The sequence below is a fragment of the Miniopterus natalensis genome, chromosome 22 (assembly GCF_054644295.1).
Source record: "Miniopterus natalensis isolate mMinNat1 chromosome 22, mMinNat1.hap1, whole genome shotgun sequence".
Lineage (NCBI taxonomy): Eukaryota > Metazoa > Chordata > Mammalia > Chiroptera > Miniopteridae > Miniopterus > Miniopterus natalensis.
This window is the reverse complement of record NC_142102.1, coordinates 5,844,531-5,860,062: the sequence shown is the minus strand read 5'-3', so window position 1 is coordinate 5,860,062 and position 15,532 is coordinate 5,844,531. Positions and strand designations below refer to the sequence as shown.

Here is a 15,532-nt window from a genome sequence, read left to right as displayed (position 1 = left end):
TCTGTATAGGTGTAGGTAGTATACGGTGCTTTTGGCTGATAGCACAGGGTTATAGACTTCTTGACATATTATCTAGGGCTTTCTGTGAACAGCCCTCTCCCTACTCCCCACCCTGTTGTGGATGGGACACAGATAATGCATATAAACAGAAAACCCAAAGAAAAGCAGTCCCCCAAACATATGGAGATGCGGCGAGTCTGTATCATTCATTGCCAAGGCCTGTGCTCTTTAGCCTTTTCCTCAAACAAATTTCAGTGGAAACAGCACTCTGGAGTATAGTCCTGACAAATTATAGAATCTCATTTTTAGGGTTGGGCAAGTGTTTGAGATAATCTAGCCCAGCCTCCTCATATTGCAAGATGTGTTTGAAGGGAATTTAGAACATGCTTCAGTTTGAAAGGTAGCTCTTCTCCTCACTGAACAGAAGGGTGTTGGAGGAGGGGCCTGCCCGGAAGCAGAGAACAGCAAATATGGCCTCACCCAGTTTCCGTGGAAGGACATGTGAAACAGCCACTCACCCCTTGTTTCTCTAGGATCCCCTGGTCTCCAAAGACTGTGAGAGGCCAAGCCCCCCACTTCTGGCTTCAGCCCCTGGCCTTGGCCCGAGCTGCTGAGCTCCCTCCCTCCATGAGTCTGTGCTGCAGCCACCAGGAGGAGGCTCCTCCTGCACAGTCCGCCAAGATCTCTGCACTGGACTCGGCCTGGAAAAGCAGCAGGATTTGTCTGCAGTGCTAGCCTTTGTTTCTCTGCTCCGAGTTGGGTTATGTAAGTGGACAGACTCCAAATTTCTCTCCTGTGATATATAAATGAATCCATTTCTGCACGCGCCCTGCTGTACCCCCAAGGCATCTGGTTAGAGAAACAGGGTGTGTGTATTTTTGGCATGATTCATAGAGGTCAGTGGCCTCCAAGCCCAGGCCTGGGCTTCAGGTGTGACAAGACTTGTCAGAAGCATGTGCACTGGCCTGGCCACCTGGCCACTGCCGCTTGGCCAGAACTTTGTAGTAGGACCTGTTCTGCAGGAAGAATGCAACAACTTTGTTTCTGCTCTGCTACAAAAATATGCTTTGTTCCAATGATTTACGGACTCTCTCAGCTGTCTCTTTTAATGAATTTAGATGTCTAGACACCTATTTTTACTCCTCGGTTGAGGACATCTTGTCTCTGAAAAGAAAAGGAAAAAACAAAACAAGAATTCTTAGGCATAAAGACTTTGCCTTGGTGAGATTTAACTGTCTATACACATTCTGTCTGACTTCACTCACCCTGCCACGCTGACTGACAAAACTGTGTGGCCTTAGGTTTGATAGGCCAGTTCACAGGGCTTGCCGGGAGAAGCTGCTGTGCCCCATGCTGCCCCTACTCTCTGGACTGTGGTGCCCAGAGACTGGGATGCAATAGGGTGCGGGCCAAAATACCCAACCAGCTAGCTATTCTTGCAAATGCAAAGATGGTGTCATCTCAAGCCCTGGGGTGGTACGTTTGGGAACCTGAGCTCAGTCTTCACCCATTCCTTCCCCAGACAGTTAGTGAGTACCTGTTATTTGTCAGGATCTGTTCTGGGTACTATGCCAGATACCTGGTGTACAGTGATGAATTAAAGGGACATGGCCCCATCCCCATGGTGTTGACAGCCTTGAGACTGTTGAAAACTGGGGATTCACTTTTATTAGACTTGCTTCTGAAATATGAATTGGTAGACTGAGCTGGAGCTTGCAGAGCTGCCCTGTGAAGAATAGACATGGATTTTGTGGGAAGACTGGGTCCTCTGTGAGGGCAGGGATGGTTCTCACTTGTCACCACCCCATTCCAGGTGCCTTGTACCACATTTGGCCAGAGTAGACACTCAGTAAACATTTGATGAATGGATGATTTGTCTGCTCGCTCACTTCCTGGCTCCTGGCTGCACTCCAGGCCGTCACAGTTGGAGGAGAGGCACCCTCTGGGTGAGGAGAGTCAGGCTGGTTTCCGTTTATGTAACACGATAGAACCTCCAGAAGTCTGCTCTCCTTGAGTCCCAGGAAGTGAGTGCAGCATTGTCATTTCAGATGCATGATCTACACACTCTCCCAGGCCTGTTGCATTTCTAAACCAAACTCAGCACTTACCTCCACTTTCCTTTCTTTCTTCTTTAAATTTAACTGTTGGGGAAAAGTACTCAGGTCATACCAAGGATTAGCATTGTAAATATATGATACACGATAGCATTTGTTTCAGAAATGTAAAGCACTCAAACCTGGCAGGCAGCTGAATGTGAGACCATCACAGGACAAGTGCTCATTTCAGAGTCACGTGTTCCAACAGCTCACTCCTGAGCGTCAGCCCCATCACCCACTGTTCCTCTCATTCAAGATCTTACATTGGATAATTTGAGACAAACCCTTGGCACAACTGGTTATTTGATACCTAGCCAAGCAGAATATAGATTTTTGAAGAAAGACCTTTTGTGTTGGTTTAATCTGTGTATGTTGTGTTGGTTGGTTGCATCTGTGTGGAATGGCGGTGTGTCATCCTCGTCATCTGGACTGGCAAGGCTGTGTGAGAAGCTGGCTGGCGGCCAGGCATGAGAATGAGCTCAGGTGCAGCGACAGAGAGCCCCTCTGCCCAGGGAGGGGCGCCTCATGTGTCTGATAGCCCTGGATGGGCCTGAAGGGTGAGCAGAAAGCCAGCACTCGGCGTCCCATGACTGCCTGGGGAACCTGGGACAAGTCTTTTGAAGTTTCCGAGCATTAGATTTTCTGTTATGATAGAGGATGGCCGTCCCTGTCTGCCCACCGCAGAGGGCATGTAGAGAGTGGGGTAATGTAGGGAGAGGGCCTTTGTACACAGGCTGCTGAGTGCTGTCTCTGCCTGTGACTGGCTCTCTCCTGGGTGGGTATGGTGGAGATCCTGACATGCGGTGTCCTAGAAGACTGAATTCCTTCACACTAAGTGAGACCAGTGTCAACCAGCACCCACACAAGGGAGTGTCTTTTCCAGAACTCTCCTTAAAACCAGGCCAGGGAGCCCTGAGTTGGTGCTCAGGACCCCAAGGATTCCAAGTCCAGCTTCCTTCTAGGGGTGGAGACAGTTTATCACAAAATCCATTCTTTAGGGCTGTCTCAGTCCATTCAGGCTACAGAAACAGAGTGCCACGGACTGAGTGGCTTTTAAACAACATACATTTGTTTCTCATGTTCTGGAGGCTGAAAGTCCAAGATCAGGACACTAGTCTGGTTGGGTTCTGGGGAGAGGCCTCTTCCAGGTCCCAGACAGCCACCTTCTCATTTCCCTCACATGGCAGAAAGAGGCCTAGGGAGCTCTTTGGGGTCTCTTTATAAGGACACTGTTCCCAGCCATGAGGGCTCCAGATGCCTTCACATTGAGGTTAGGTTAAACCTATGGATCTGAGGGGACACAGACTGTAACAAGGGACTAGCTGTGCAGACCTAAGGCAACATGATGTGGAGACAGACCAGACCATGAGTCTCGGAGTCAGACAGTGGCATCAGTAGCTCAGGAGGAGAGATGTGGTTTGATTCCCCCAGTGACATGGATGAGCCTCGCCCTCCAGCGGAGCAACACAGGACACAAGAGTGAAGATGCATCCCCTGCCCATGTGGAACTGGTGATATGTCGTTGCTGCCCCCCTGTCTCTGGGTTGAAAGGAGAGGCTGGCTTGAGGATTTCCTGAAGCACTTCAAAGGAAGCTCATCCTGGGTCTGAATCAGGAGCCCACAGCACCAGCCTATGAGCCCTGGACCTTCCTGCTCTGTGCCACTTATCTGTGTTTCTTGGATCATGCTCATGCTGGGATTTTCTTTTTAGAGCTGTCAAAATGCACTTCCTACCCCACCACCACAAGATCCTGGCTGGCACCCCAGCACTGTTTGCAGAGCTCTGTCCTGTGCAGGCAGGGCCGGGAAAGGCCAAGCAGTGGCTTCCCAGGGGCGTGGAGCTTGCTGCCAAGTCCCAGCCAAGAGAGGAGAGCCCGAGCTGCCAGTCCCTGCCCTAGCATGCGGCCCTCATATAGGGGGTAGGATGATGGCAAGTACTCATTAGACCTCACGCTGGGAGGGAATTGCCGTCCTGCAAGTGTGTGGAATCCAGATGCCACAGGAGAGGACTCAGAGCAGCATAGCCCATCACTATATTGGTTTTTACATTGTGGTCACAGACACTCTCATTTGAGCCTCATCTAAACCCTGAAGGCTGCCATCCACCCCTAATTTATAGAAAGGACCCTGAAGCTCAAATTGGTTAACTGACCAGAGCCAAGGCCAAGTAACACCAGTACCCTTGAACCTGCATATTTGTGGCTTATGGCCACTGAGAGACAGTTGAGACAGTCAGCTGTGACACACAGCTGGTTAGTGAGGGTAGCCTTTCTAGTGAGACGTCACTCTAGCCAGGTTGATGAGGAACCACAGGTGTGCCATGGACTGAACTGTGTCGTTCCCCCCGCCCCCACCACCAAGTTCATATGTTGAACATTAACCCCCAATGTGACTTGACTTGGAGACAGGACTTTTAGGAGGTAATTAAGGTCACATGAAGTCATAAGGGTAGGGTCCTATAGGGTAGGGTTAGTGGTCTTATAAAAAGAAGAGAGATCTGTCTTTCTACACGCACTCACCGAGGAAGGGACACAGTGAGGTGCCGGTCTGCAAACCAGGAAGAGCTTTCACCAGAACCAACCATGCTGGCACCTTGATCTCAGACCTCCAGCCTCCAGAACTGGGAGGAATAAATTTCTATTGTTGAAGCCACCCAGCCTGTGACACTTTGTGACGGCAGCCTGAGCTGACTAAGTCAGGCCCACAGTGAATCTGGGAGCTGCTTTTCTCCTCCTGAAATTCCTCCACCAGCAGTTTCCAGGTGACCAGAACGGATCCAGCCCTGAAGGTCCACATTCCCCTAAGTGAGGAGTAACCTCTCCCTCCATGTGGTCTCCTGGAACCTTTTCCTTCCCTCTCTGGTAACTCAGGCTTCTTTGATTATTGTCATTTGTATATATGCCTCGTCTCCCTGAGAGCAAAAGCATGACCCTTCTGTGTCCCTGCAGACTTGGCCCCAAAGATGCAGTCAACGTCTGCTGAACTCACCTTGAGCTCTCTTCTGACCTTTGTCGGCGCACCCAGGTTATCCTTCACCTGGTAGAAAGCACAGAGATTGGAGCCAGGGGTCCAGTGGGTGGTCAGGGGTCATCAGATGAAAGAATCAGCACGTCCCCAGCCCTCTTTCCACCAGGCCGTGGCACCCCTTGCTAGCATACAGCGTTCGTTGTTCTAAAGCTTCTTACCAGAACTGTTGATTGTTCCAGAAAGAAGAGGGAGTGGGGGTCTCTCTGTCTCCCTCTCCCTTTCCTTCCCTACCCCAATGATATTTTTAAAGAAGTGGCAAGGACCAGGGCATTGGGTAAAAGATCCCCTTCAGTGGGTCATGCCCACTGGCCTCTCTCCAGAGAATGATCAAGAATGGAACCAGATTGCCCCAAGAAGGCACAAAGTACGCTCTCATGTTCCAGTACAGTCAGATAGTTTCTGCATGGTTTGTCTTAAATTCAAAACATAGGAATCTGATTTTCAGTGAGAGAGAATATATTTAAAGATCCAGCACCCCTGGTCATACTTGCTTTCTTTATTTGGGTACCAGCAACAGAGGTATGTTCACTTTGTGAAAATTCAGCTGTTCTCTTAAAGGGGTGTGTGTACCTCAGTGATATTCAACCTTTTTCATTTCATGGCACACAAAAACTAATTACTAAAATTCTGAAGCATACATACACGAAAAAAAAAAGTACTTTTTTTTGCCAATTTGACAAAAAAAAAAAAAAGTGTAATTTTTTATTGATTCACACCAGGCAGCTATTGTGTTGGCTGATGTCATTTTTTTATTTGACAATCTAAGGAAAAAGAGGTCAGTGCCCCCCACTAAATAGTCAGGTATTGCATGTTTTAAAAATTCTTGTGGCACACCAGTGTGCCTCTTGCAGCATACCAGTTGAAAATCACTGTTATACTTCAATGAAAAGTTTACTTTTTAAGGAATTCTTCACCTTCAAACCCAGAGCAATGGGGGGGATTTGCCCAGGGTTGCACAACTAGCTGAAAGTGGATTTCATATTTGAGAGACAATTTCTCAGTGTGATGGGGCCATTCCAGGTCCCTGCCCACTCTCTGCCGTCCAGGCCTCTCCCGGCTGGCCGTGGCACAGTGCTCTGTGAGAAGCCCTTTTAGGTTGGTGTTGGCCTGTGTGCCCTAAGGGAGGGGCAGGTGGCCTGGCCAGGCTCAGGGTGGTGCCCACCTTTATAAACAAAGGTGACAGACCAGCAGTTACTGATTTAGTAAGAGCTCCATCGGGAAAGCAGATAGAGAAAAAACACTATATTGTAAACCTGAGCTTTCCCTGAATTGTGTACATTCCTTTCATTCACCAAGACTTTCATGCCCCGTGATGACTCTCTGTTGACTTTCTCTTGCCTTTGGAACGCCTTAGCAGTCCAAGGTAACATTTGACCACCTATGGCCTGGGAGTGAGTGAATGGACAAAATAAAACTGAGCCCTGCCCTCACCCCCCAGTCTGCCCAAAGCCTGTCAGGCAACTCTCTCCTGGTGCCCAAAGCCCTGCGCGTCCAGGTCAGACTGCTGGCATCCCAGCCTTTCCCTGCGCTTAAGAGGGTGCTCAGCCTAATCCAGCCAACGGTTCAGCTTGCTCATGACATCACGTTGCCACCCTCTGTGCCACAAGCCCACCTGAATCATCCAGCAGTGGTCCTGTCCGAGTCTCAGTGCTACAGGATAGCCCCTTCCCAGACCTCCTAACCCTGTCTACCCACAGTGTGTGAAATGTGGTTCAGAGGACAGTGCCCACCAGATGTCCTGCTCTGGCCCACAGCCAAGCTGAGGTGTGGCTCTTACCACCCCTCATGGATCCCTCACCTGTACCCTGGTGGTCTGTCCTAGGTGTTCCTGTGGGTAGAACTCCTCACCACAAGGTACCCAGACTGCCTACATCCATTAGTGTCTTCATATTCCAGAGACTTAAAAACAGTGGCTGCTGGCGGGTCATCTCACTACACTGCTGGTGACCTGTATAAACTCACTCCTTCCACAGGCAGCTCTGCTCTGTTCCTGGAAGGACCAACAGGCCCCTAAGAGGCTCTGTGTCACCTCAGCGAGTGGCAGGAGTCAGGAGGAGGAAGGTCCCGTCGGGCTCTCCTGTTCTGTGCTCATTTACCAAGAACCAGGTGTTGCTTTCTTTACCATTGTGCCTGTGCCAGCCAGACTGGCCAGTGTAATATCTTTTCAATTAGTGAATCCTCTAATAGCATTTTAACAGTAAAATTCTAAAGAAAACATTTGTTCTTAATTTTTGTCCAAGGGGGGGAGGGAAGAGACTTCTAATAACAGTATCATTATGAATTCGAAAGTGGTGATCATTTGGCTGTGCTACAAAACTTGCAGCTAATAAAGATTTAAGTAAATGCTTTATTAATAAAGTAGAAGATAGGACATAGGACATATTTTTCTCAATGTCAGAAACGGCAGCACATGGCCATGTGCTGAATTGTCACGCTGCAAGTCTTTAAAATTCCTGCTGGATTTGAAGGTATTAACAAGTTCCTATCAACATTCGCTAAAGGTTTTTGATGTCATTTTAGCTATTGAACTAAAATATGTGAACTATTACTTTGTTGATTTTGTTCTTAAACCAAACTGCATTATCATCTGAGCGTGTGTTCTTAAAGTATTGTTAAAAGTACTTTGAAAACTTGTAAATCTCTGTAGTTTATGTTTCTCCTGCCTCTGCTGTTTCATTCTTTCCCTCTGGTTTTAATCTGAATGCAGTCCTGTCTGTATGTGTACCTGTAAAATTGTGTTTTTCCAAGTACAATTTACAGTCCTGACCTTAGATTTTACCGTGTCCCTAACCTCCTATGAGCTTCCTCCTATACCAAAAAGTGGGGTTTGGGTCACCCAGCTCTTTCATATTAGAACTGTCTAGTTAAGGGTTACTTGAAGCAGATCTGATTTTGGCATTTCTTAGTTTATCATGAAGGCCGAGAGAGTGAATTAGGAAGGCTTCCCTACAAGCCCATTAATTGCATTGCCCCGTTTCTTAAAATGTACACAGCTGTAAACCTAGACTGCTTCAAGACAACGGTCTCATTTATCTAAACAGTTCTCCTTTTAGACTCAATGGCACTGATGGAAACGCAGATAAGGAGTGTGGATCAGAGGAGGGACCTTTTGGAGCCTGTGCTGAAACTGCTTGTTCCCCTTACAATCCCCTTTTCTTTCCAGGGCTTGTCTGCATACGGAATAGATTTATGCACATTCAGTATTTTCTGTGAGCAGGCTCAGGGAGACTGCAGTGGGCAGGGCTGCAGGAGAGGGTGTCTTTCTGGTGAGGGAGCTGTTAGCAGGTTTTAAGGAAAATGGCTGCTCTGCGTCTGCGGAGAGTGGGGCTGGGTGCGTTGTTACAGCTGTGTGTGCCCAGGATCCACATCACGGGCATCCTCTCTTGTGGCAGCTGTACCTTCATCACGATTCTATTAACTTTTAAATGGCTGCAGAACTTTTGGAATCTTTTCCTTAAGTTAGGAGATATTATTTTTTGTTCCTTTCAAATATTACTTAAATTAAGCTCATGACACTTGGCCAGGGAAAGTGGGTAGGGGCCGGGGCTGTTGGCAGTTGACCTGGGTTGCTCTTCTGTCCCAGGTCATCGTGCAGTCCGGCTGCCACCCCACAGTGCTGCAGAAGCTGTGCCAGCTGCCCTTCCAGTACTTCAGTGACCCTCGGCTGGTCAAAGTGCTGTTCCCTTCGCTTATTGCTGCCTGTTACAACAACCACCAGAACAAGGTCATCCTGGAGCAGGAGATGAGCTCTGTTCTGCTGGCCACGTTCATTCAGGTACCTCTGTGCTGTGCCTTCCATCCTGCCGCATGTGTGAGCCAACGCTGTCGAAGAGGAAAAGTGAACCAGCTGTGTACTCTTGCCATCCACACTGCCTTTCAGAAATTTCACATATTTCTGTGCTTAAAAATTAATTTCTAAAATATTGGGGTGGAAAAACTGGGGTTGAGTGTTGTATAGTTTCTACTTGGAGGATTTCAAGGAAAGGGTATTTTTTCAATTAATGACATGGTAAGCCTACACTAAGGAAATGTTTTTAAAAGACTGCCAGGCTTTAACGGTTACATTCATCTTACGTTTAGTCTGGCTATAAGGAGTAGATAATGATTGCTGAAGAAAGATCAATTAAAACTTCAGTTTATTTGTAAGTGTTTAAATAAATATTATTCCTATATATGCACACACCTGTGTGTATATAATAAAAACCTGTTATATTGCTTTTAGAAAAATCTACAACTTTTAAGTACGACCTTTTATTTTTCTGATCCAGTTACATTCTGTAGAACAAATCAGAATTAGTGCCGTATTTCCACTTTTATATTAACTCAATCACCTGGCAGTAGAAAAATCAATGTGGCTGTTCTTTAATATTTGCCAATAGCTAAGCTGTGATTTTTTTCTGTCATTGTGGAGCTTTATTTCCTGAAAATCTTCCATTTTCTTTCAGATGTTCCATCATAAAACCAATGAGTTTTTGCTCCTGACACCCACACAATCAGTAGACAATGATATAATAATGAAACAGAAATCGGAGCTCTGTGTTGGTGGTGGTCCTTGTTCTGGCTAAGGGTGTGATGGTGCCCAGCTGGCTGGGACAGCTAAAGATTCCCAACACTTTCTTCACCCTAGAAACAATTAGTACTTTACATTTTGTAAACTACCCTCTATTGGATGATCACCTTATAAACACAACTAGATCAATTATGTTTAGAAATATTTTATTTTCAGCTTAGTTGTTTGGTTTGAGCCTGGGTTCTATTTTCTGAAATTTTTTCAAAGATGCTCAGATCTACAGGTCAGGTATAAATTTTCATAAAGTGTCTTATGGTTAAATCAGAATCTTAATGAAGTCTTCTATAACCATCATAGCAACATTTAGTATTCTATGTATATTCTTAGAACTTTGGGATTGAATTCAACAGAAAATACGTTTTAGAGAATCTTAAGACTGATCTTAAACTCAGATTATTGTTCTTTCATTCAACAGGCGACCTGTGGGTGCCTCCAGTGTGCTGCACTCTGCTCTAGGCACTGGCAGTACAGCAATGAATGAAACAGATAAAAGCCTCTGCCTCCATAGGTGTTTCCTTAAGGTGGGGGGAGTCAAACAGAAAACAAATAGCTTGTCAAGTGCTGTTAAGTGCTGTGGAGGAAAGTAAGGTGGGAAAGGGGTAGGGACTGCCAGGGACGTGGTGTACAGTGTTTACGGCCTGAGCAGAGGGACTTCAACCAAGACGACGATAGTTGAGCAAGAAGCAGATTTTGCATCTTCACCCACTTAGTCCCTTACATTTTCAACTGCTTGGGAAACAATTTATAAAAATACAAATGATATCAGAATCTAAAATACAAAGATCATATATATTATTTGTTTTCATGTGGTATTGATCTCAAAATAGTTCTAAATCTACTCTGCTCGATTACATTCAACACACATTCAAATGTAAGTGAATGTAAATTTAACATACATTTCACATATATTTTAACATACAAATTCTGTAAGTGCTACATAGATTTCTTAGAATGCTTATTTGTGATAGAATGTTGGATTAGTGGTCTTAAATCAAGTACTTTTTCTATAAACTGTGCTCAAGGGCATGAATATACATTGGATTTTACAGAATGGTTCTGCAAGGTCCCCATCTATTAGATTATTAACAGTCACTAGACAATATTAAAAGTAGGAGCTGGTAGTTTCTGAAAATTTATATAATATTCTACATTTTTCATTTTCCATATAAAAGTAAAATTACCAGACTTTAAAATTTAGCTGCAGAATACCTAAGAGCTTTTATAGTTGTGCTTTTAAAAAAAAAAAATGTTAAAAATCTGTCAATATTTTAAGATAAATTTGACTAAAGTGTTCAGTTTGTTAGTAGGCAGCAACCTCGCCCTAGTGATAGCTGAGCAAAATTTACATCATTGCTGTTTGATTTAAAATGACGAGAACCTAGAGTACATAACTTCAGTTTCTTCAGCTTTTATATTTGGTCTCCAGAATATTCATGCAAAAATAGTTGTCTCAAAATTCAGAAGCATTTTTAAAGCCGCCCTCAGTGAAATCCTCTGCTTGCAGCATTGGTGTAAAAACACTTTTCTCATCTCCCACAGGACTTTGCACAGAATCAAGGTCAGGCAGATAACCAGTTTCATCAGTCCAAAGGTATGTCTCTATTAAAATTAAATGTCATGTGTTAGCTGAACAGACGTGTTTCATACCCCACCTTCTGGAACTATTAGAGAAACTAATTTGTTACATTGCCTAAAATATTTGAGATTTGAATACCAAGTGATTTCAGTGAGTAAAGAAATCAAACATGAGTGTATCAATATACAGATCCCTGGCCCATGTTGCTCAGTTGTTTGGAGCATCACCCTGTATGCCAGAAGGTGGTGGGTTTGATTCCTGGTCAGGGCACATATCCAGGTTGCAGGTTTGGTCCCCAGTCAGGGGATGTGCAGGAGGCAGCCGATCAGTGTGTGTCTCTCTCTTTCTCTGTCTCCCCTCTTCCTCTTCCTCTTTCTCTAAAAATCAATAAAAATAACTAAAAAAAAGTATACAGAGAAATCTATGGAAGGAAAAGAAAAAAAATATCTTTGTGTAATTTATATTCACCTCATGCAAGATATAATAAATTGTGAATAATTGCTAAATTTACTTAGTAATTCAAGAGACAATCAGAGCATTAATATTGGCCTATGTTACTCACATAAATGCTAAATCACATAGGTTTGGTTCCTGTCCATGTTCAGAATAAAATTATCAATGATAGTAGCCCATACTTCCCCCTAAATTCAAGTACTTGCCTTTTTCTAATTGAAATAAGAAATGTAAAATTGTTTTCCATGGAGAAGAAGCCTTCAGATTACAAGGTGTGTGTTTTTCCTGTAGTGTTCTATCTGCGGTGTTTCCTATGATGTAGAATTTTAAAGTGCATTTTTACTTTTAAAAATACTTTGCTACCTAGACTGTAATTGAGTAGTGCAAGTTGCTCCTTGACTGTTGTGACAGCATCTCTGATTGAGACTCTAATCCAGATTCCCCGCAATTCTTCCATTAGTTTGATAGTCTTTAAAGTGGCCAGAGGCCCCCCTCCTAGCAGGACCCTCTTGGACACCCATCAGGTAGTCCTTACTTGGGGTCAGGTGGAAGTATGGGGGTACAGGGGGAGACACCTTGGATTCTGTCTCACAGACGCACGCACGCACACACAGTTACCTATAGTGGGCAGGTGTTGAAAAGTACATAGAAGAAAATATAACTAAACCTGCAACAATATCATGAAAAATATGTCATGTTTTATTAACTTAGGTACTCTGAGAAGTAAACAGAAAGCTGTGCACCTTTTTAGAAATTAAAGTCAACATCATAGTCAGTACCATTTGTCTAAGCCAGAATTAGTGTGCAAGTTCAGTTCTGCCCTGACTCAGTCACAGCCTTAGAAGAAGAAAAAAACATTTGGAGGCTACTTGGGAAAAATCAGCATAATTTGTTACTGTTTCTTACAAAACAATTTTTTAAATTTTGAGTATATGAAAATACCCCCAAAAAATCTTCTAATGCATTTATTTGTAACTATACAATAATTTCTTTGCCAGTAAGAACTACAGACATTCTCCCTTATTCCCTTCACCTGACTGTAAGGATAAGTCACCATTTGCTGTGTATCTGGCAGGCAAAGTCCCAGGAACTGCCTCTCCGTCTACTTTGTGGACTGAGGCCTATGGGAGCCTCTCAACCTTATTTCTTTACCGTCTTCCCTGACTTCCACGCTTTCCCAAACTACAGTGAGTTTAACCCACACAACAGCAAATGGAGAATAGGTCTCTCCTTTGCTCAGGAAGAGTCATCACTGTATTTGGTGACAGCTCATAATGTGCTCACTTGATTTAAAAAAAGAAAATGATGACACCTCATTAAGTTGCCAGTTTGTACCTTTGAAATCTGTTCCCCTTTTGCTTAGGGGAACTTTGGATTAAGTCCCCATAAAATATTTCAAGTTGTTTTGAGTTTGTTGCCCAGGTGAACCTCTAAGTGTCAAGCAGCCCTTGGTAGCACCACACTCATTGCAGAGGAAGAATTCTGATTTTCTGGGGCTCGCTGCCTGATGGCTGCCCAGCTATGAGATTACTTGCTTTGCTTACATCAGGAGTCAATAAAGTTCCTAATTGTTCCCTCTGCTTTGTTAGATAGGTGACTGAATGCCAGATTTTAAAGCATTTTTAAAGATATATTTAAACTGAAATTGTCTTTTCAACTAAATAGACTATTTTAGAAAATATGTCAAGTTTACATATATATTTACCCTTTCAAGGCTAACTTAAGGATAGTATATATATGGCTGTTTTTTTATTTTATTCACCATACTTATTTTACCTTATTTTCCTATGCTGGAATCCAAAAGGATTTTTTCATAATGTTTTACATAGGGGTTAATGTCTGAATATATTAGAAGCATAAAACTGCGATGAAAATATATTTTATAGTATAGATAGGTTACCTTGTTTACATAAATTGTATCATGGTTTATCTGAAGTTTATGTCTCCATTGTGTACTCAGATGTCAAAATAATTTTAATTTCTTAAACTTCAAAGAAGTTCACTCTTTTACGTTTAATTCTTTTCCATTTTTCTCTCAGGAAAATGCCTTGGGTCCCAAGACTATCTTGAGCTGGCTAACAGATTTCCTCAGCAGGCCTGGGAAGAAGCTCGACAGTTTTTCTTAAAAAAAGAAAAATAAAAATGTTTTGGTTGGTTCAATATTTGCGTTCCCTCGTTAATAATTTAAATTGTCCAAACAAACGTTCTAGCTTTTCCTTAAGAAACTCATTTTCACATGTTTATACTCTCCCCCTGTACTGTAGATATGGTATATACTTTGAACTATTTATAATGACTGTAGATACTTTAATGTTCTACTTGCTAACTCTGTAAGTTGAATTTATTCCCTTTATGCACAATATTTTGCATTTTGGTAATTTCCATCTTATAATATATACTTTGCATTTGTAATATGGGTGAAATTAGACACAAAATTAGCAAGTCTGTTTTGTTCTTGTAATAAAATAACTTATTCTGTTTGCAATGGTGACTTTTCTTATTAAGGCAATACAAATTTGAAATAAAAATCCTAATTCCAACTCCTGAAGTATCATAATTAAAGACAATCACAGTTAATCAGCTCCAAATTTCCCTCTTTAAGGTTTGGAGTACATTCTAATTGCGTATGTTTTCGAGGCCATTTGCAATGAATTTAGAGCACTGATCATCGTTCAAACTTTCCTGGTGGACAGTGCAGGGCCTCCCCCGAGTGCCAATTGAAGTTACTCTCCAGAATGACGGCCGGATCCAGATCGGCCACAGCGAACCGCTCTCAAGTGTCTTCTGAAAGACGGGAAAGGAAGCGGCAGGAGGGACCCCGTGGCTCAGTGAGGCTGACCTTGCCGCCTCTGCACCTGAGGCCAGCGGCGGGCACTGAGTGACAGAGGTAATCGCTCCTGTCCGATAAGGATCAGACATTACCAAGAACAAAGATCTGGTTGGAAAAACTGTTCCGAATATGTATCAGGTTCAAGACGGGGGGTGGAGGGCTGCAAAAGAGAAGTTTCTTCGGCTTTTTAAAAGTAAACCCACCTCCAGAAGTACCCAAGCTGCCGCGTGCGTGCGTGGTTTTCCCCGCTTTACAAACAGAAAAGGTGGGGGTCCAACTTCAAAACCCAAAACGGGAGAGCTCATCCCCGAGCCGAGCGCGCGCGCGTCCACGCCGCACCCGGATGCGACCCGCGGGCGCAGGGAGGAAAAGTCAGATATTTGCAAGATTCGCCGCAAGACGCTTCTCAATAAAATTTGCTCATCTTGTCAGAAATGTGCCCCAAAGCCGCACGTAATGGAGACAGCTTTGATTACCCTCCCAGAAACTGTCCACACTGACACTTAAGTAAGTGTGTGATCCGATGGTTTCCCTGCCCCGGGCCTCCCGGGCGGAATGGGAGCCGGAGCCCGCCCGAGGGGGCCAAGACGCGGGGGGCCGGGCGCTCCACCCTCCCCGAGGCGCCGCGGCCCCGACCGGCCTCCGGGCGGCCCTTCCCTCCCCGCGGAGCTGCAGACCACCGGTCGTTTCTTCCGGAGCTCCCTTGGGTCTTGGCAATCTGGGAAGGGATTACTCCCCGCCACCCTTCTTCCACTTCCCTCTCCCTGCTCCCGCACCCCAGCATGGGGGTCTCCTGCCTTGGGTACCCAACAGCCCCCTAAACAGCCTGCCTCCCGGTGCGCACACGCTGGGCTCTCCGCTTATTCCCCGACCCGCTCTCCGACCAGCAGGTGCCCTCGTCAGAAGGCCGGACTCACCTGGCACTCCTACCTTTCTGGCATGATTGCCGCGGGAGCCCCAAACTTGCTTTTTAATTGGGC

The 15,532-nt window shown here is 44.7% G+C and overlaps 1 protein-coding gene across 2 annotated transcripts in view; it reads left to right on the top strand.

Moving 5' to 3' along the window:
- The window catches only part of SCAPER (S-phase cyclin A associated protein in the ER), a 144,589-nt gene extending 130,382 nt beyond the window's left edge, over positions 1–14,207 (top strand). For both annotated transcript variants that reach the window (XM_016209567.2, XM_016209566.2), the window contains exons 29-31: positions 8,707–8,898; positions 11,233–11,284; positions 13,762–14,207. In XM_016209567.2, the coding sequence (XP_016065053.2) occupies positions 8,707–8,898; positions 11,233–11,284; positions 13,762–13,862 (345 nt within the window). In that variant the 3' untranslated portion in view covers positions 13,863–14,207. The remainder of the gene's footprint in view (positions 1–8,706; positions 8,899–11,232; positions 11,285–13,761) is intronic.
- The last annotated feature ends 1,325 nt before the right edge of the window (positions 14,208–15,532 follow it).